The 23,237-nt window shown below is 31.7% G+C and overlaps 3 protein-coding genes across 15 annotated transcripts in view; 2 read left to right on the forward strand and 1 right to left on the reverse strand.

Annotated features, from left to right (window-relative positions):
• LOC113510490 (protein tipE) overlaps window positions 1-11,979 on the forward strand; it is a 33,045-nt gene extending 21,066 nt beyond the window's left edge. For 12 of the 13 annotated variants that reach the window (XM_052898085.1, XM_052898086.1, XM_052898084.1 and 9 more), the window contains exons 3-4: window positions 4,432-4,493; window positions 6,114-11,979. In XM_052898085.1, coding sequence (XP_052754045.1) covers window positions 4,432-4,459 — 28 coding nt within the window. In that variant the 3' untranslated portion in view covers window positions 4,460-4,493; window positions 6,114-11,979. The remainder of the gene's footprint in view (window positions 1-4,431; window positions 4,494-6,113) is intronic. The other variant, XM_052898088.1, reaches the window with a different exon arrangement.
• Window positions 11,980-14,451: 2,472 nt separating this feature from the next.
• Window positions 14,452-19,565, reverse strand: LOC113519305 (dynein regulatory complex subunit 4). The gene is made up of 7 exons (XM_052898065.1): window positions 19,480-19,565; window positions 18,964-19,003; window positions 17,917-18,609; window positions 17,146-17,333; window positions 16,589-16,819; window positions 16,038-16,180; window positions 14,452-14,771 (listed from the first exon to the last, which is right to left on the reverse strand). Exons 1-7 carry the CDS (start codon window positions 19,480-19,482, stop codon window positions 14,690-14,692), a joined length of 1,380 nt encoding a protein of 459 aa, XP_052754025.1. The 5' UTR covers window positions 19,483-19,565; the 3' UTR covers window positions 14,452-14,689.
• A 630-nt stretch (window positions 19,566-20,195) lies between these two features.
• On the forward strand, window positions 20,196-21,829 carry LOC113519125 (uncharacterized). The gene is made up of 4 exons (XM_031913391.2): window positions 20,196-20,518; window positions 20,960-21,076; window positions 21,296-21,388; window positions 21,565-21,829. Exons 1-4 carry the CDS (start codon window positions 20,282-20,284, stop codon window positions 21,772-21,774), a joined length of 657 nt encoding a protein of 218 aa, XP_031769251.2. The 5' UTR covers window positions 20,196-20,281; the 3' UTR covers window positions 21,775-21,829.
• Window positions 21,830-23,237: the final 1,408 nt, after the last annotated feature.

Here is a 23,237-nt window from a genome sequence, read left to right on the forward strand (position 1 = left end):
AGACAGACAGACAAAAATTTTACTGATTGCATTTTTGGCATCAGTATCGATCACTAATCACCCCCTGATAGTTATTTTGGAAATATATTTCATGTACAGAATTCACCTCTCTACAGATTTATTAGAAGTACAGATTATGCCAATTGTTCATTCGGTTAACAATAATAATATCATAGTATTATGTTAAAAAAACAATTAATAAAAATAATTTAGTTTTATTTCAATGTCAATGTTATTTATTTATTTATTATTTATGTCGTCATCGACATAGAATTCAGCTTCACACGCTTGAACCCAAATGACCACATACAGTGCGGTTCCAGAGACATTTTCTCCCACGAATGCTCAGACTGTCAAATGAGCTCCCTGCCGAGGTTTTCCCTAGAGACTACAGTATGGGGTTCTTCAAAAAGGGTTTATTAAGGTTTCTTCAGGGTCGGCAACGAGCACGTGACACTCCTAGTATTCGTATTGCAGGCGTCTATGAGCTACAGTGATCGTTTACCATCAGACGGGCTGTATGCTTATTTGCCACCTTTGTGGATTAAAAAAAATAATAAAAAAGTCGGTATTTAATAAAAGTTTTCGACGCTTCACAGAACAGATTGATTAGTTAATTTTGAAACTTTTGCGTTCCTTAACGTCGGCTATAAAGAAGCAGGTATACATGTAGGTACTATTTTCCTGCAAAAAAAGTTTTTCAAGGCAATATCTTCCACGCACAACCAATCTTTGGAATCAACTTTCAGCAGCAGTATTTCCGAACCGATACGACATTGTAACCTTTAAGAAAAGAGCGTATTCTTTTTGAAGGGTGGGGTATGGCATAGATTTACAGGGTACAGAGAAATAACATCTGAGTTCTCAGGAATGGCAACGCATGGGGGTATCATGGGCGAAACTGTATGTATGTGTACTGTTATGTCCATGGTTCTGCTCATGTCTATAGGCGACGGTTAGAAGAGATCGCTCTTAGCGATAAAGTCTCCTATTGTTTTTTCATTGTGATTATTTCTTTTATTTATTTATATTTATAATAAGTTTACTATTGTAATCTTTTGGAGGAAACAATAAAGAGTATCTATCTATCTATGAAATTTGATATACACGTACTGTATGGGATAGGGAAGGATATTGGCTACATTTTATCCCGGTTAGTAAACATATCCCAGTCACGCGGACAAAGTCACGGGTTTTTTTTATACTACTTAGAATGGCAAACAAGCTGACGGCCCACCTGATGGAAAGTGGTAACCGTCGCCTATAGACATGAGCAGTACCATGGACATAACAGAGAATACTGTTTCGCCCATGATACCCCCCACGCGTTGCCATTCCTGAGAACTCAGGTGTTATTCCTCTGTATCCAGTAAATTCACGCCATATCCCACCCTTCAAACCGAAACACAGCCATGCAAACACAACTGCTTCACGGTTGAAACACGAATGGGACAGAGGTACCCAAGCAATCGACTTTTGTACAAAGTCTCCCTCTGGTATACAGTACAGTGATAATAGTAAGGGTATGTGATACGTAGAGTATATGGTAAAAAAGTATTACGTATGAATGTGGATGGTTACAAGAGTAGAAGAAGACCCACAAAGAGATGTATGGATTGTATGAAAGACGATATGACTAGAAATAGAGTAAATAACGTTACAATTACAAATATCACCATTTGAATTAATATTAAAAAAAAAAAGAAATCAAAATGGTTAAAGTTACTAGACAGTACCTATTTATACTGTAATTTTAAATCTTCAACATATAGATGATATTTGATCGGAGTTATTTCGTATAGATCCTATAATAATTTGGTCAAAGTTAATCTCGGTTTTTGTAAGACAATATCTTTTATTTATAGAACAAAAATTTAATATAGAAAGATAAATAAAAAGTTGCGATATCTATTTGTACTGATGTCCGTGTCACTGTGAAGTATTATATGAAGTTGTAATGCCCCTTTAGATATTTCGGTACGGAAAACTCTTAGGTACTTTGAAGTATCTATCTATCTATCTATCCATTTAAGAGCTGCGCTCTTGTCGGTGGAGCTCTTGCCACTCACTACGATTTTCAGCGAGTCTCTTCACCTCTTGATACGACACGACACCAACTCCTTCCTTGATCTGCCTGATGTAACTATGTCTCGGTCTCCCTCTCCCCCTTCTTCCTTCTATCTTACCTTCTATTATAATGTTCATAAGTTCGTCGTGTCGTATCAAGTGTCCTAACATTTTTCCCCTTCTGTCCTCAATAGTTTTAATAATTTGTCGTTTTTCCTTAACCCTAAGCAGGACCTCCTCATTGCTAATTCGATCCCTCCAGCTAATTTTCTCCATGAAGTGTAATGTAGGTATTTTTTTTCTATGTAATTATTAAAAGTATTTTGTATCTGTGATTATATCATGAAATCAATCTTTAACTGTCCACTGCTGGACATAATAAGGGGGAGGCCCTTGTAATACCAGGGGTATTACGCGCGCGTTGCCGGCAATGAAAAACCTCTTTACCCCCCTTTTGAAGAACCCCACGCTGTAGTCTCTTGGGAAAACCTCGGCAGGTGGCTCATTCCACAACCTGAGTGTACGTGGGAGAAAATATCTCTGAAACTGCATTGTACATGTGACCATCTAGGCTGTAGATAGGCCGTCGTTTGGTCACTAAACATATATCATAGTGCCAACAAAATAATTTCCTAACCTCAACGTTGTTGTTGAGGTTTTATTTATGTTACTTTCAAAAATAGAATTTATTTATTTTCTTTTTCTGTCATTGAATTTTTTGTTATTAGAGAACGTCATTTTTAAATATCACTATTATTGTACTAGGGGAAAAAATTAATATATCTTTATTCAGTATTTTCTATTTTATTGTTCTATCCAACGAACCCTTCACAGATGTTATAAACGAATTGTTTTTATACGAATCGGACTACTGTTCCTATTTTTTAGCCATCCAAGGTCACTGTCCTTGGTTGTAGACGTGTTACATAGAATCAATAATCATCAAGTGGCATTTGACATTTCCCGTATAATTGAATATTTACTTCCTTGTTAGTAAAAAAACCCTTTTACCTTTATATCGACAGTCAATTACCTTTTTAATGGCTGGCAGTTAAACCCTTTTCACTTATAGGTACTTATTATGAAAATTACACGAAAAAAATATAGTATACTTATTTTAAAAGCAACCTTAAATATGTAATGGTAAAGTATGAATTTCTATTAATTTATATACCGCAAAGCGCTCTCTTCACGTAAAAATGTAGAATATGTTTCCAACTTCTTACTCTTCTGTAAAATTTGACAGAGAAATAATTAATGTTAAGTCCTTATTGTATGCCTATAAGTTCACTAAATCCTACTCAAAATTTATTAAATATTATAATTTATAAATTTTGTAACATATATGAGTTTCATATGAAAATAGTAGTTTTATTTATTCAGATCCATTATGACGTACAATGTTTTTTATACCACTGAGGTGGCAAACAAGCACACAGCCCACCTGATGGCAAGTGGTTACCGTAGCCATTTTGAACATCGATTTAACAATGCATCAATATCAAACATCATACATTAATATTAAATTGACATTCATATAGTATTAATTTTGTTAGATCGTTTCCTAGCTTTGTATTTTTCTGTAAACATCAAAATATTAATTTATTATTTAAATTTCTTGCAAGTTCAACACCTCTCCGCAAGATGGCGTTAAATGTATTTTTACACATATAACGAACCGTTACAAGTATACAATTTGAAAGACCATAGACTTTATATGTGCACTAGCTGTATCCCCCAGCTTTGCCTGTGGTCGTATTATGACATTGATATATTCTTCCTCGTGAATAGCTTAATCAATTTAATAAAAAAATGGAAGAAAAATTTTTCTAATCAGCCTGGTAATTCCAGAGATTAGTACTTTCAAACAAACAAACTTTTTAGCTTTAATTTATTATTATATAAATAAGAAATTGTGTATATTTCGCTGATGTTCAGACAGGCAATATTATCCGATATTCGAGCAGACTAAATAGTGAATAAAATAAAAAAGTAATCCTGAAAAAAAAGACACTAGAATCGACAAAGTCAACAAGTAACGTTTTTTAATTTTTTTATTTGTTTTAATTATAGAATTACATCCGAGATACTTAGATAGTGAGAAATTTATACATTTTTCCTTTTTCTTAAGCATTTAACACGAGATTTTTAATACAAAACAAATTCAAGAGATACATAGCATTATTCACTTCGTCATAATACTAAGTCGCTTTATCCACTTTGAATATCAAAAAAGTGTCATCTGTAAATAATACTACATCAAATCTATCCTGCATACTATATTAATCTATGCAAAGACAAAATTAGGGTATTACTTCACTTAGCCGTTTCAAAGTCTCATACAATTATTATCTCATGCCACAGGACCAAGTCATCCTTCGTGAACGCCTAACCTGAAACTTAACAACAATAAATACACAATAGAGGTACGTCTCAAGGCTTTAGCTTTCTTATTCCTTTGATCATACAGTTCAATTTTGCAGACACGCGTTTTTTTCATATTTTTCACGCACTGACATAATGTTATGATTACGATGATGAATTCTTTATATTCTAGTAAGCTTAAAATATCATCAGTTTTTTGCTATCATTTCTTATCAGACAACAAAATAAATATTTGAATATTCATTATAATATAAAATCAATACATAGAAAACATATTATGTTTTCTGTGTATTGATTCTACTTTTTATGTATTGCTTTATTTCAATTTTGTGGCATAATTATAAAAGTTACGCAAAATTAAAGTTGGTTTTACGAGAACTAATTTTGATATTGTACATGATATGTTAGATCGTTTTGAATTTAATTTTATGAAGCTAATTCTATATCTGTTTGTTATGTAAACTCGAATTCGTAGTTTATATCTGCCGTATCTAAGTACATTACCAATAACGGCGTAGAATGAGGAGAGCTATCAGTATTTTTTTTATTTATTAAGTCTAATAATAATATAAACGCTATATTCAATGCTATAATTATTATTTTTAAATCAAGAATTATATTATTTTGAATATACGTAATACTAGCTTTGTTATTGCAAGTTAACTAATTTGATTATTTCGTCATTACATTAGCCATTCATTGGTAACTTCGATTGAATATTTTCAAGGTTTTATTTAGAAATCTATTGTACTAAAAATATACTTATGACAAGGATGACTTTATTAAAAATAATTTGCATGAGTAAGTGACTTTAGCAGTCATGATTTTTTTTATTTTTGCCTATACTCGCATGACTTTTTTGGTTTGAGTGGAGTATTTCCTACAGTTTAATTCGATAGGATTCGAATCTGCATCTATGAGCTATCTAGATATAGTGTGTTAACAATTGAGGAAAGAATGTTATTAGGAGGTGTACAGACGCATCACTAGGCATCAAATAGTGACTCCAACGTATTCCATTTTCTAGCTTAGCATGTATATTGGTTCTTGATTTAATATAACGTTGACCTGACTCCAATATTTGTATAAATGAATTTTACATTAAATTAGATAATCGAAATAGAGAATTTTTGCTCCTTAAAACACAATATGGTTACCTAATTAGACATGGGAGTCGATCGTGACCGATTAGTGATGCGCCTGAACAGAAGGTAAATGTTTCAACCTCTTTTAAACGTCATGAAAGAATTATGATGAACACGCCCTCTGCCGTTAATAGTTAATTATTTGATGGTATTTTTTTCTTTTCCTGTTGTGACTGGGATAAGCTAAATCCGGATAGCTGGGAGATGTGTGTTTGAATCCAAACAGTTGAGCTGTAGGTAGGTTAAACTTTTCAACTTTGTACGTATGTTTTAAAATTGAAAACATTTGACGAGACTGAAAATGTATTATTAAAAGAATAATTATTATAAAAATGTCCACTTTGAAATTTAGATTTACAACATTATTAAGTATTATTTAAAGATATTTTATAATAAATATTTTATAATTATCAATAATTTTCATTTATTGATAATTATAAAATAGTATAATAAATGTAATATGGTTTTAATTCATAGATACAATCAAAAATAAACTTAATTATTTTTCTTTTTCAGATGACAGGATTCCTGAAGGGCTCTGAAGTTAACTGAAGGTTACGGTTACAGAGTGCACCACGAGTTATGGTGAATTTCTATGAGAAAGAAACAATATAGGCAGAATTATATTATGTGGTCGATATGTGATTTTGTACAAACAATTTGTAAATCTCACACACTCCTATAGGAGTATAGACATATAAAGGGAATAGCTTAAAGAACGTTCGGAAAATGACGGGAATGGGCGAAAGAAATTTTTTATAACGCGTTGTGAAATAAAAATTATATGTATTAAAAATAATCGTGATAATAATTTTGTGTCAAGTAATAATCTAATGTGGGTCGACATAATGTAACAATAATATATTCGATACTTTAATTATAATTTATTATTATATTAATAATTAATTTATATTATTTGTAAATATATTAAAAATATAGGCATCTCTTTAATATATTCACAAATAATAAAAATTAACCATTTATATAAATTAATTACTTAAATTTAAATTACGTATTTATTATTATTTATCAATTTATTATGTAATGAATATATTGTTATATTTTTAACGTTACACTATTATGTCATAAATTTGTATGGCATATTACTTATATTGCTCAAATTGGAGTGAATTATCAAAAGTAAATTATTATCACGATTAAATAAATTATATTAGAAATTAAAGAATTTTATCTTCAATAGAGAATACAACTTATTTAAGATTTTATGCTCGTATGCTAATGTGTGTCAAACTGCACGCGTGCTGTTAAAATATATTAAAATACATCTATAATACATATATATACAGATATATATTATACAAAAAAATACATGTATAAAAATACTACATAATATAATAAGTTGTTCGCAATAAATAAATGAAAAATGATAATTTATAAATTGTTGATTTTGAGGAGTCATAGTCGAAATAGAATTCTAAAATTTAGAGAGAAATATTATTATTATTCATATGATTATAATATTTAATGTGCTGATTAAATCTTTAATTTATTATTTTACAATGTAAATTATGGTCAGTGAAATTAATTAATACTAGTAATTAATATAATTTTAGTTTTAGATTAATAAGTTTATTTATTTTTTATTAATAAAATATTCACACATATAAACATTACATTCTTCAGCATTTTTAGACTAAGCCTAAAATTAGTGTGCTTTAATTTTTTTATACACAATTGCAAAGCAATACCTATGTATATTTTGTCATTGTTATTACATCCATTGGGCACTATTTTTCCTATACAAAAACTCATGAAACCGCAGAATTGTAACTACTTTCTGTTCACTTATTATATAAGGCTTAAAATAATGTATAACTTTTAATAAAATATATATGTAATAGTCACAATTTAAAAGATTTGTTGTGATGATCTAAATCAAAATGGATATTACAATTATTTTTTTGTATCACTACTGGATACATATATAATAATCAAGAAATTATGTTCCACATTATTGACATCATAAATTTCACAATATATGTTTAGAAGTAGATAATCAATTGATAGAACGACGTAAATAATTAGTAAGAAGATCCATTTTTATTTGGATGACCACAAACCTTATTTTAGTGTTCGAAACCGCCCAATGATATGACTCGCAAGTAAGGCAAAACTAATCAAAAGGCAATTGTGTGAAATTGTTGGAAACGCGTATATATTTACACCTTACCATACCGTTGTAGGCGGTATCGATTCTTCCGTCCCATGCCTGAACTATTTAAAAATTCATTGATAGTTGTTGTCCATACCGATCCGAACCGATGTACCAAAATAGAAAATTGCCTAATCAATAATTTTACAACACATGTTTCGAATATATTTCGAAATTCGAAATTTTCAATTGTGATTTTTAAAAATAGAATCGCTTGTATCCCGTGTGAGTGCTGACTAAAAGATAACTGTTATTTGCTTATAAAAAAGTATGTGTGTTTATGGTTGTTATTTTTTTCTTTTTATAAAGGTAATTGCAGATTTTAAAGGCTTGTGAATATTGCATAAATGCTAGATTAATATTATTAGCGGTGCCGTATTACTTAAAATTGTACAGACATTATTGTTTGATTTAATTTTGCTAATTTGGTTTATTTGAACTTAGGACAATTGATATAAGTTTCAAGTTTTGTACATACTTAATTGGTAAATTGAACAAATATTTCAAAATAACTCTTATTATAATTATTTGATTTCGTTACAAATAAATATTTACGTTTATTTATATTACTAAAGAAATTATTATTGTCAAAGAGAAAAAAAATACTAAAATATTTAATAACCTCTTAGACTGTGAGTTTAACATTTAGCTAGATATTGCTAAAATCTACGCACATAATTAGAATTAAAATTAAAAACAAAAATTATAGTTATTTAAGGAAAAAAATGCAAGCCCAATCATTGTTTTTTATTATTCGTTTGTAGATATGAATTTTAAATTGTATATAATGAACATTACATTACATTGTGGTAATCAACATTAACGAAGTATGTGAAAAGGGAGAAAAATATCACTTTTATGATAAACTGTCGTTTTGTCTCAGTTTTCTTCTTTAATTTCTAATCACACAGTTATATTAGTATCTGTGTCAAAATAAAAACAATTATTTTACAAAAATATATGCATACATACAACCAGAAGTATTCTTTTTATATTATACATCATTATAAAGAAATTATATAATATGGTGTCGTATATACAGTATGACGTCGATTATTAATGTAGGAAGATAGAATCGAGAGTTTTTAAAATAAACAAACAAATGCAAGGTAGTAGATATATAGAAAAACTGGAACCATTTTTTAATATGGGTAGGTTTTGTGCGACATCAAAAAATCCATTAATTTAATATTTGAATTATAAGGTAAAACAGTTATGAGACATAATACCGCAAGAAGTATAAATATGAATATTACATGTGATGATACCGTTATAATTGTGAGTACACGTGTATAAAATAAAACAAAAATATAATAATCACTAATGTATAAATTATTCCGATTTATTAATAAACAAGTAACAATACAACAACACTAATACACACTAAATATAACACAGTACACAAAAAACTTCTCAATAGTGTTGTCCTAAGTTTTAATTTTATTTTGATGTTTGATGTGCTTTTAGATATAACTTTTATTATTTATTTTGTCGAGTCGGAATGGGAGATTTACAGTATTATTATTTGTGTATTATTTATTTAAACCATAATTTGTATTTTAATAATACTAATATTATTTTCACAAATACACTATTTAGTGTTGAATTTATCGTAACTATTCAAACGATTAATTAGGATAATTAATTCAAAAATATCTATAATAGCTTTAGTGTTAAGTGAAAAAGCAATTCATTAATATATCATCGTAATTTAATGTCAAATTATTTTTTCTAGATGTTAACTGAAATTTTTCTTTATCCCAGTAAACGTCTGAATTTTGGTTGTGTAAATTAGATTTTTAGTGTAATAAAAATCATTCTCAGAAATGTCGCTGCGATAAATATGTTGTAATTATAACGCTTATAATATTGATGCCGCACTCAATATTATTATATTCATTAAATAATAATAAAAATTAGTTAGATTTCATTTTTCGTGTGTGAAACAAGTACGGTCGTAGATTTAAAATCTGAAATAAGACCATTACAACATTTCAAATTCAATAATGTAATAAATGCCAAATGTTCTATTACCCACGCCCATGTTCTAATTAACACTGGTAATACTTATAATACATACTTATATAATATAATATATTGATAGTGATGAAAAAAGAACTAAATAAATATAAATAAATAAAGAATTCTACAACAGAAAAATATTATTATAAAATAAAGGGGAAATAATTGAAAAAATTAAGAAGCACATTAAGAAAAAAGAAATGGAAAATGCATTACTTAATTTAAAAAAATGCAATTTCACTGGTATATTGTAATTTTTTCTTTGGATTGATAGGCATTGAAAACAAGTAGTACAGAGTGAGGAGAAATATTCGTTTCTTATACTTAAATTAAAAATAGCAAAGAGCGAAACAGCATTATTACGAATAAACATCCCTTAAATATAATTAGTAGAAAAAAAAACGATTTTCTGCTAATTGCTACATGTTAATATTATTAAACAAAATTAAAAGGGAGAATAATCTGTGATTAAATTTATACAGAGTGAAACTAAAGTCATTAGTATCCTTTTAAGATAGTGATTTATCAGTAAAACTGAACATTTTCTGCGAGGAGTTGAAAAATAAGAGAAAATTCGGAAACCTCCCAGAACAACCGATAAATACGTCGTATTGGAGGTTCTCAATTTTTCTCGTTTATTAATCATATACATCTTTGAGTGAAACTTCTTAGGATAGTAATGATTTAGATTTCAGCCTATATACCTATGTCTGGACTAAACTGGAAATATGAAAAGAGGACTAAATAATGGGTATGTAAAAATCGATTATCAATATGTTAGAAATACAGTATCGGTCTATGTTATGGCCACTTACAAAGACGAAACATAAAAAAAAGATCATTATAATATATTGACGTTTATGAATAATTTATTTGATATTTATTGTTATAAAATATATTATATATTTATAAATAGCGTCAAAGTTATTGATCGTGCTACTTATTATATATAATTTTTAATTAATATCAAAATTTATAAATAAAGTAACACAAATGAACTGAAATTGACGATTTAGCAATGTAATTTTGTTACAAAGTTATTTGTATAAGTATAACGTTTCGCTTTTTTAATTAGAACATCAACTTAAACTAGACCTGATTGAGCAATTTCATAGTAGTTTATGATCTTGGAAAAGTTGTAGATAAAAAATTCATTGTAAAAACGAATTGGTTAATATTTTTATAAGGCATCATCAAAATGCCACTAAATCAAGAAGTTCGTATTGTAAATCCATTGAAGGTGTAACCTTTGTCTCGAAGCTATGATTTTAAATTTACACGCGTATTTGTAAATGGTTTAGTGGTAAGAATGATAACCTTTATTAAGGATTTGTTCCGGTTACACACGTGCAATACACATACACATAATTGAATATAAATTGGGAAATTGGTGTATTATTATAAGTACATGCCTTTGAATAACTGCAATATCAAAATTAAAGTGTAAGTACTTTAATTTTTTACTTTAAACCTATCTATAGATAATTCGAAATTCAATCTTCAAAAATTGAATTAGGTGCCTATAAAACGCTCAATATAACTAAATACATTCTTGGTTTATCAATTGTAGATGTAGTTATAACAACCGATATATGCGTTTCATGGAAAAAATGTAGTACCGAAAAGCGTGAGGTATTTAATCCGCCCATTTAATCTATCTCTACCTGTCTTACTCCACTTGTAGCAATCATACATAATTATTGTCATTTCACATTTTTCACCATTCTTAAAATGTACATAATATACATCTTTAAGCTTATCTGTTCTCACGGCCATGAACTTATAATGTTAATTTTATATTACTATCACAATTTAAAGTCTAATGGTTATTAATATTTACAAAGACAATTGTGATTATATCTATTAATTAATATAAACATAACTAACATAAATATAATACGTACATATTAGTTGTGTATTACATTTATATTATTTATGTATTCCGTTTATAATAATTGTGTACTGTTCATATGAATTATGTATTGTTTACAATTCACCACGTGTGTAACAGGCTTAATATTAAAATGTACCGCAGTTTCATGCTATGAACTAACAATGCGAAATGTTTATAACAATTCAGTGATCGTTGTAATGCGTTTTCATTTCGAACTGTTGCCTTATGACTGTTTTGTACATAAAAATAAATAAAAAAGTTAGTAGGAATAAAATACACTTATTGGCTTCGAATTGTGGTTTCATTTATTCATGTGAGGTTGACCTTTCCTATCCATCAATTTTGTATGAGTAGATCGATTTTGGGATTTCAGATTCGGCCGGTGTCCGTTACTTCATTACTTACGTTTAGTTTCCAATTTTTTAAATTGATTTTTTTTTTATTTAACAGAGAAAAGAGTCTAATATTTTTTTATATCGTAGCGGTAGTAAACAAATATATATATATATATATATATATATATATATATATATATATATATATATATATATATATATATATATATATATATATATATATATATATATATATATATATATATATATATATATTCCATTCCATTGTAGACAACGGTTGCTACTTTCCATCGTAACATTATTTGCCATTCTTTCTATCTTCACGCATAGTCCCTTAAGAGGTAAGCAGTTTGTCATTCTAAGTTACATAAAAAATAAATACTGTCACTTACTTGCGTTGTGCTACAGAAAACGCATGTCCTTCATCTTATAGCCCTGTACCTACACGAAAGAGACTTTACTAAAGACGAAATATTAGCCATCAGAGGGCGCCACTATAATCTGATTAATAGTAGCAGTAGCATTCTGTTTTGCAATATCCCTAATAGAAAAGTCCAAATTTTGTTTAGTATGGGGTTCTTCGAAAAGGTTATATTAAGGTTCCTTCAGGGTCGGCAACGTGTATATAATATCCCTAGTGTTGTTGTGTGGTCATTATAGCCTAGTGATAGGCTACAATGACCGTTTACCATCAAAGAGTCTATATATATATATATATATATATATATCCTCGAAGCACGAATTGTCCCACTTGCCTAATATTCGACAATTCAGTAATCTATCGTGGCCTTGAATCGATCAATTGATTCTATAAATAGTTTAGATGTCGAATCAAAAATTATTCATGGAACTGTAAAGTTCCCTTTAATAACCCCGAAACCTTGGGGGGAGAGGGATTGTTAGCAATGGAGTTTGACAGTCCCGTTGCTAGCAATATGCCCTATTAGGTCGACCTGCACGTGGTTCCCCCTGGAAACCATCGTGAACAATTCTTGTTGAATTCGTCACGATGGGCTAACTGACCTGCTCCATCTTCATTTATCATCCATCACTGGTACCTCGCTAGTGTATACCGATAGCACAGGCGGGGTAACCATTCCATTATCACCCATTAAAAAAAAAACCCTAAACCTGACGTATACTTGTTACATTAATTTAAAATGATAATTTTGTATTTTGTACAGTCACTAGTTTTTTGCCTGCTGCTTCGTTCGCGTGGTTTCAGAAGAGGAACAAATAAAATAGGCCACTTATTAATGGCCTAGATTATATAGATAGAGCATCGAGTCTAAAAAAACGGGTCGACTTTTTGTCAGCTAATTCTCATATTAGCTAACTCGTTTTTATATTAATGTTTTATATACTTCCGCACACAATATATCTTGACGTATTTGTATATACCAGAGGGAGACTTTGTACGAAAGTCGATTGCTTGGGTACCTCTGTCCCGTTCGTGTTTCTACCGTGAAGCAGTTGTGTTTGCATGGCTGTGTTTCAGTTTGAAGGGTGGGATATGGCGTGAATTTACAGGGTACAGAGGAATAACACCTGAGTCCTCAGGAATGGCAACGCATGGGGGGTATCATGGGCGAAACAGTATACTGTGTTATGTCCATGGTACTGCTCATGTCTATAGGCGACGGTTACCACTTTCCATCAGGTGGGCCGTCAGCTTGTTTACCATTCTAAGTTGTATAAAAAAATATATATAATTATTTAATAAATAAAGTGAGTATATGCGCATTAAAAGAGATGCAAAAATTATAAAACAAAATAAATATAGAAGTTACAAAGGAATCACTCACAACTATTTATCACGCAAAATTGTATGAAAAAGTTGAGCCGCTTTTCTCGAAGCATTTGTATGGAGACACTCTATGTAATCTAAGTTGATGGTACTCGTATATCAAGATTTTTAGACACTTTAGACACTAAAGGGCCTACCATTAAATGTTTTCCAAAATTTTGGAATAGAACAAAACATAAATTTGATGATAGAATTACATGATACGTACCGTTTTAAAATATTGAAAAATATTAAAAAAAAAATTAATTTAAAATAATATTATGGTAATTACACGGTTTTCTTCTTTTTTGTTCTGTTTCTTATTACAGTGTAAATAAACACTATGTTGAGTCGGCACAGCATTCACATTGACGATATTGGAAACTGTATCTATGCGACCACTAAGAAGTACCAACACAATAAAATAATATCCATATTGTAAATATAGATACTACTGCCTCGCAACTACTGGCAAATCTTCCCTTATGGAAAAGGCTTATTTATATAGAGTAGCATGGATAGTTAAGGGCTAAAATAATAATAATATTAAATTTTATAAATAATTATAGATTTTTATTAAATTCTTTGTCCAAAATATCAATATTGATAGATATTATAAAAGACCTAGCTATTTTATAGTGTAATAGTTTAAAATTAAATGAACTGAACAAAAATAAAGAAAAATATTTCAAGTGAAATGTATGCACGATTTCGATTAAACGTTTTTTTTTTTTTTTTGTTCAAAGTAACATGGTTCTGGATACTATAAAAAGGACAGTTAATTCTGATTTCAAAATTACGTTTTTTTTTTTTTTAGAAAATATTCATATCATGATTCGAAGTGACAGAAATGGATGTATTTTATTGATCCTTGGTGACCAGGCCTGCAGGTCCTTGTCCAAGGACCGGCGACAGTCCAGCCACTGCCACAGCTTTCAATGGCCTGGAAAAGATATATTGTACTAGTTATAAATTAGGCGGGGGGAAGGGATTATTAATAATGGAGACTGATTATCTCATTGCTAGCAATATGGTATATGCTAGCAATATGGTACCTATGGTAACCCCGCCTGCGCTAACGGGATACGCTGGCGAAGCACTAGTGAAGGGTGATAGATGAGAATGAAAACAGGCCAGTTAGCCCATCATGATGAATTCATCAGGAATTAACCATGATAGTTTCCAGGGGGAACCGCTAGGAGGTCGACCTGGTTGGGTATATTGCTAGCAATGGGATTCTCAGTCTCCATTACTAACAATCCCTTTCCCTCCATTACTATATATTATTCACCACTAGTATTGACGTGAGCATTTAGGTAAACAGTGAATTTACCACAGCAAAAAAAGTACTAAAATATAGGTTTAGTACTAAAATAGTAGTAAAGCTATATTTAAGTACGTATAGGTATTTATTATTTATACGCTTGAAACAAAAATATATCGCGCATCTATTTTTGTTTCGAGGCAGAAATAAATGAGGCAAAGGCACCCATGTAGACTGCTTTACGCAAAATGTCCTTCTGATAAATAATGAATTCAAGATAGACATACAATTTAATCACATTTGGACTTTTTAAGCAAAAGGAAAAAGAGAAGACTCTTCATACGCTTGTATTTTTTTTTTTATGTAGGTATGTGTCCGATATCTTCGGTAAAAATGAAAAAATTTTGATAATTCCTTTTCGCGACCGATAGTTTCCTGCAGTATTAATTTTTAAATTCAACTGATGCTTGAAAATAAAAAGTACACATTATTAATTAGGCAACATAGGTATCTATTTAATTTGTTTATTTTTAATTCACTTTTTAATATCAATTTCTAAATACCGCCATCTATAAATTACTTGTGGAACTTCAATTAATACATGAAACTAATAGTATTCAATTTTTCATATAGATGGCAGTGTGCCTAAGAAATACACCATACATTTTTTAATATAAAAATAATACTACTATATTTTCATAGATGGCGGTATTTAATTATTTTAATTATTTTTGAAAATGAGACTTAAGTGTACGTCTAATTCTGAATCAATTTTAACGATTGTTTTTCAGTGTAATTTTACTTATAGTACAACAAAGATGATAATTGGTAGTCCATGCGATGATAAAAGACCTCCATAGCTCATGAATGCTTCCAATACCAGATTATTGTTGACCTTTGATCAATTATTTGATATACGGCGATCAGGAATAATTTAGGACTTACTTGAAACCGAGCTCTTCAACGGGCACTCCGAGCTTCGCAAGTTTTGCTTCGTAAGTAGCCAATAGATCATCATGCGCTTTCCTCAGTCGAGCCGCTTCGTACCTGAGGTCTTCAACTTGTGTGTCTTTTAGTTTCAGCAATTCCTAGTATTATTAAATAAATATTATAACTCCATGGACAAAAATGCAACTATAATGCGCTTTTATAGGTAAATACCATAGGGAGACTTTGTACAAAAGTCGATTGCTTGGGTATCTCTGTCCCATTCGTGTTTCAACCGTGAAGCTATTGTGTTTGCATGGCTGTGTTTCGGTTTGAAGGGTTGGATATGGCGAGAATTTACTGGGTACATAGGAATAACACCTGAGTCCTTAGGAATGGCAACGCATGGGGGATATTATGAGCGAAACAGTATACTCTGTTATGTCCATGGTACTGCTCATGTCTATAGGCGACGGTTACCACTTTCCATCAGGTGGGCCGTCAGCTTGTTTGCCATTCTAAGTTGTATAAAAAAAAAGTTTGTTTTTTACATATAAGAAGTTACGCACGTGTATTTCCTTCGGTCCCATATTTCTGCCTTCTAAGTTCTTCAATTTGACCTCCAACAGCGCTGTCTTCAGCGATGCCCTTTGCTGCACCTCCAACACGGCCCTGGAGAACCTCGTCTTCAATTCGTCTCTCTCTGCCATGACCCTGTCGAACCGAACTTGTAACACTTCGTACTCCCATTTTAAAACTTCAAATTGCTTCTCAAGAGACGCCAGTTGCTTGGTTTTTGCCTGTTATAGTAAAAAACATATTATTTAAATGCATTTCTGGTTACATATAGATTGTCGATCAGCCGTTAACTGTTCACTGCTGAACATAGCCTCTCCCATAACGGAGGTTTTTCCAGTAGTTGTCACACTTGGTAGGCTGAATAGCAACCGCAGTTTGGTCTTTGGTCTTTGACGACATTTTAAGAGAGACGCTGCAGCTTATTCTAAGCCATAAACTCCCTTAGTTGCCTCTTACGACACCCACGGAAAAGGAAGGAGAGACCTATTCTATGCACATATACACAAGCTAATAATAAGAATCCACTAATATTTGATCGACTACATACAGCTAGAGATGCTTTATCTCTATCGTAATTAGACATCTGTCGTTTCAACTCCTTATTATCTACAATAGCGGCTTCAAGAGGCTCCCGCAAACTCTTCGTTTCTGCAACTGCGTCTCTGGCTATTTTTTCGGCTCGTTCTTTTGTCTTCTGCATGTCTTCCATTTGTTGCTTTAAACTGCTTATTAAACCTGACAAAAATGGATAAGAATGTTATTATTTCTTAATATTATAATAAACAAAAAGTTCCCAATTACTTTTTAATAAAATTAAATAGATTTTTTTTTCATTCATATCAGACTTTAACTGTCCACTGCTGAACATAAGCTTCCCCTTTGGGGGTTTTGCCAGTAGTTGCCACACTTGGCAGGTGGTTTGGTAACCGCAGTTAGTAAAAATGTAATTATTATTAACTGTTTCTTATGCTCTAAATATTAATACTGCCGGAAAAAATTATAACTTGTAAAAGTATTGTCTTTTTGATTATTCTTACTTACATAATTTATTCAAGTATCTATAATAAGCTTCTTGTGGAGGTTTTCCCAAGAGATTACAGCATAGAGTTTTTTTAAAAAAAGCGGTTCAAAAAAGTCGTTAAAGTACGGCAATCGCTTACCATCAAGTGCTTTCTACCTCAAGTAAGTGTTTTCTACCTCAGTGGTATAAAAAAATATTAAAATCTTGCATAATATTATTATTCATGTTATATTGACATGCCAATGCTTAAGCAGTATAACATACGAATCTGATATTAATAGATAAGCCTACACTTACCTAAATTATTCAACGTTATATCATTGTAATAATTTTTCAAATCAGCAAAAGCTCTTTCATGGTGTGCGATTAATTCAGATAGTTGCTTATTTTTCCTTTCTTCTACTTCTGCTATTTCAGTTCTGTGTTTTACTGTCAATTCAATTTTAGTCTCTTGAAGTTTCTTTTCAGCTTTGTCTTCTATTTGTCCAGCTCTCTCTTCAAACTCTTCTCTTACTTTTGACAATTCTTCTGCATGTACAAGTTTGGCTCTTCTTAATTCATCTTGAGAAGTCAATATTTTCTCTCTCATTTCTTGTCTTAATGCCCTTTTATCATTCAATAATTCAAGTTCTTGTTCAGCATGTTCTTCTTTGGCGGCTTTTAATGCCACTAAATTTTCTGCCCTCAAAGCCGCTGCAGCAGCTTGTTGCTCATATTTTAAATGTTTTATTTTCTGCTTCTCAGTTTCCAAAAGCGCTTCATTTTCTTCCTGAGCTTCTTCTGTTGCTCTTTCTCTGTTCCTTAGTTCAGCTTTGGCTTCATCGAGTTGTTGTCTTGTAATCTCCCAGAATGTACGAATTTTATCACGCTCTAATTGGAAGTAATTTCGTTCTTCCCTTTCTTTGTCTAATTCTTCCTTTACTTTTAATGTGAATTGCTCGAGTTTTTCTCGAGACATCTCAGACGTGTCCACTCCATCGATGATGATAGCTGCAATTTTAATTTTCTAATTAAGTATGTATCATTCGACATATTTTAATTTGTCACTTTTTACGTGAATATTACAGGACGTTTAATTTAAAGCCCGTCAGTTAAGAAATGGTAAATACCATACCATGACGTCCATGACGTGCTTCATTCGTTGCAATTGCTAAGTATCTAAGAGTCCATAATTAGATAAGACTTAAAGTATAATACTTGTTATACTACATACATCGAATACTGATCCAATATAAGTATGTTAAAATTTGTTAATTCAAGTTGTTTTTTCTTAATGTTTGTTTTATATTGGCTTTATTATTTGAAGTGAATACAAAAAATTGTTAATAAAATTAAAAAAAGTACCTGCTGCTTTCTTTCCACCACCTTTACCTCCTTTGGGTGGCTGTAATGTAAAAATTGCTAATTAATACAATACTCAATATAAATAATCATCATCATCATCATTTTAGCCGTCAACTGTCCACTGCTGAATATAGACCTTATCAATAAGAGGGTATTTTGCCAGTAGTAGCCAAAATTGGCAGGTTGGTAATTGATATGAGTAATACTTGGTAACATTTATAATAAAAGTAACGTAGAATTCGACTTTGGATAAAAGTCGATTTCTTGGGTACCTCTGTCCCATTCGTGTTTCTGCCATGAAGTAGTTGGTGGGATATGGCGTGAATTTACAGGGTACAGAGGAATAATACCCGAGTCCTCAGGAATGGCAACGCATGGGGGGTATCATGGGCGAAACAGTATGTGTGTGTACTGTTATGTCCATAGTACTGCTCATGTCTATAGGCGACGGTTACCACTTTCCACCAGGTGGGCCGTCAGCTTGTTTGTCATTCTAAGTCGTATAAAAAAACTTACCATTTTATTATTTTTATAAGATTATATAAAATTTATAAAACAATAATCCTAATTCGGCAAATTTTGCGTTGAGTAAAGACAGGTTTATCAAAATGACAATATTGTCAACGTTGTCATGACAAATAACGTTGCCATGGAAACTATTGAAATATATCGATGAAAGAGGACCTGCGTGTATAACGTGTAGAAGATTAAACTTGTTGAAACAACTTTATCACAAAATATCTGTTTGTTCAATTTTATCAATGTTATGAATATGTTATACATGGGGGGGGGGGGGGGGGCAAGGAATTGTTAGTAATGGGGTCTAATAAACCCATTGCTAGCAATACACTATCAGGTCGATCTCCACGTGGTTCCCCCTGAAAACCATCGTGAACAATTCTCGTTGAATTCGTCACAATGGGCTAACTGACCTGCTTCATCCTCATCTATCATCCTTCACTGGTGCCCCGCCGGTGTATACCGATAGCGCGGGCGGGGTTACCATTCCATTATCACCCATTAAAAAAAAAGATTACCGCGTTGGTCGTTTAATATAACTAATATCAAATCAACACAGGATTTAGCTCCATTAAATTCAAGTAAAGAAATAGACATCAAACGTGAAAGAAACAACTAATCATGGTTAGATTTTTATGCTGGATTTTTTTTTTATCCGAAACTTAAACCTACATAAAACAGCTATCACATTGACATTGTCAGTACATTCTAATTTAGGCAAGCACAGAAAAATTGTCCGTGAAAACAATGTAAAATAATATAAAAAGGGATTCACAATTAGGATCTGAACGGACCCAAGATGTTCCTGCAGGCTTGCAATACTATACTCTATGGAGTAATAATACTAAGTCTCTTTTTGATCGATTACATATTGGGAAACGGGTTCGTTGACATGTCACAAAAAATGTTCTGCAAATTTGCATGTTTCGTGAAGAGGTCCATCAGGGAGGAGGCGAAACAGGCCTTCAGAAGCGAGAATCCAATCAGTCTACCGATATTGTTTACTGAAATTATAGTTTTGTCTCTGACAATAGCAGTGAGTTACAGCTTTAATTTTGATGAATCGAATAAATAAGATTTTTAAACTTATATACATATAAAATAAGGTAAGCAAGTTGAAGTGACAATAGGCTGGTCACGTAGCTCGAAGAACCGACAACCAGAAAGAAAGGTTCTTGAATGACTACCCCGTACGGGCAAACGTGTTTGCATTGCTGTGTTTTGGTTTGAAGGTTAGGATATGACAGTGAAATTACAGGATACAGAGATATAACACCTGAGTCCTCAGGAATGGTAACATATGAGGGATATCATGAGTGACACAGTATACTGTTCATATCTGTAGGCCGCTTTCCATCAGGTGGACCTTCAACTTGTTTGTCATTCTAAGTTGCATAAAAAAATGTCTCTTTTCATACATGCACTGGTTCCTGAGCCATTTCAAATCTATATTTGATTTTCATCGACAAATTTACAGTTTTTGAACAAATACAAGAAGCATCGAGGACACGACAGGCTGGATGAACTACTCCACGAGAGCAAGGAAGCTCTGCGTCAGACCAACGTATTTCTTGAGAAGTGGCGTTTAAAGCGGGTAATGTTATAAAAACAATTAGTCCATGAGCTACAGTGGCCGTTTATCATCAGACGGGCTGTATGTTTGTTTGCTATCTTCGTGGTATACAAAAAAATGTCATCATTATTTCTGACTTTTTCTTTGTACGTTGATGTCTTGTAATTATTAACAGCATTATTTGAGTAAATTTTAATTATATAATTATTCTCGACTCTAAAAAATTAATAAAATTAGCAGGTACCTACTGACTATACTTACTTGGACGACGAGCCGCAGGAGATCAAGCCACTCAAGCTTGAAGTTCCCATACTGCATATGGCGATAGTTGACGTAAGAATTTAAATTTTTTTAGATATACTGGAGATACAGGTAATAAATAATAGTTTAAACATACATCTTTGCTTATTTTATAAATAGGAAATATTTGATTTTTAGTTATTATATAGTTAGTCATACTTCGGCAGGAAGCTGTTTACTTAATGTGGATATACTTTCTCACCCAACAGACCCTTGGCACAGCCAGGAGCCAACCTGAAAGTGGAGATGCAGGTGATGCAATCAATGTCATCGATTCCACTCTCCTCTCATCAACATCCATGCTCGATGAGGAGTTAGACTCGATACCGGATTTTGATTGGATCGAAGACAAACACGTCGAGTTTAGGAACAGATTCTTATGGGACGTGATGGAGGAAGATGCCAATGTGGAAGACTAGATTGTACTTGTATGTCTATCTTGATTTGTATTTATATAAAACTTATGTTTTTGTAATCGGTCCTATATTAAATTATTATCGAATCAAAATTACTGGTTAATGGTATTTGCTTATCCTCAAAATTAAATTTGTCTCAAAACAATAGTTCTCAATAAGTGTAAGGAGTTTTGAAGTTTTTACAATTGTTTCAAAATTAAGTGACTTCAGTCCTACATTATATCCATACATTATATCATCCGTTAACTGTCCACTGCTGGACATTAGCCTTCCCAATAATAGGAGATATTTGCCAGTAGTTGCCACACTTGGCAATCGCAGGCTTTGGTGATGTTTTACGAGGGACACTACTACCCATCCCTCGATTATTAAGGTCCCTTGATCGCCTCTTATGGCTGGAAAGGAAGGGGTGGTCCATTCTGTGTCGGGACCACACGGCAACATATAGATAGACACAACAAACAAACATATATATATATATATAGACAAAAATTATTAAGTATTATACTAAAATAATATTTTTGTTGTCTATTGATTTAATTAAGAGCTTCATATTTTTTTTTAATAGTCTACCCCCAATTAAAAGTACCCGTAACCGGCGAGCGTGTATGACAAGATTGATGAATGTGGAAGAAGCGAAAGAGGTTTGTTGAATCGAAGCATTTGGCGTTCCATTGTTTCTGCCTACCCTAATGGGAGACAGGCGTGACAGATATGTATGTATGTAGTCTACCCCCATGTGTCTACAGACACCGTCTACTTCTAATTTTAATATATTAGTGAAATATGTGAAAGAAATCGCAGCTACTTTTTTTTATACAACTTAAAAAGGCAAACAAGCTGATGGCCCACCTGATAGAAAGTGGTAATCGTCGCCTATAGACATGAGCAGTACCATGGACATAGCAGAGTATATTGTTTTGCCCATGATACACCCATGCGTTGCCATTCCTGAGGACTCGGGTGTTATTCCTCTGTACCCAGTAAATTCACGCCATATCCCACCCTTCAAACCGAAACACAGCCATACAAACACAACTGCTTCACGGTTAAAACACGGATGGGACAGAGGTACCCAAGCAATCTACTTTTGTACAAAGTCTCCCTCTGGTAACTAGTATTCATATAGAATAATATATTTGACGCGTCAGCTTTAAATAATCCCACAAAGCACCCTAACTAATAACCCAGTTGGAGTGTCAAGGAAGCGTTGCATAGTGGCGTTATAAGAGTCCGTGATAAGCAGAAATTAATTTGTACACAGAGAGATTGCTACAAATAAGAAGTATTGAAAGGTGCTTCTGTATGCTATAGCTGCATTTTTGCTGGTGATAATATATTTACATTTATCTACATTAAATAATATAAGATTGTTTATATATACATATATGTAACGGGAAATTTAATGAACTCATTATTTCGACTTCATTCGGACTTCATTTATAACGCAAAGCGCCTTAAGAGAA

The sequence above is a fragment of the Galleria mellonella genome, unplaced genomic scaffold (assembly GCF_026898425.1).
Source record: "Galleria mellonella isolate WM207_F2 unplaced genomic scaffold, CSIRO_AGI_GalMel_v1 utg40, whole genome shotgun sequence".
Taxonomy (NCBI): Eukaryota; Metazoa; Arthropoda; class Insecta; order Lepidoptera; family Pyralidae; genus Galleria; species Galleria mellonella.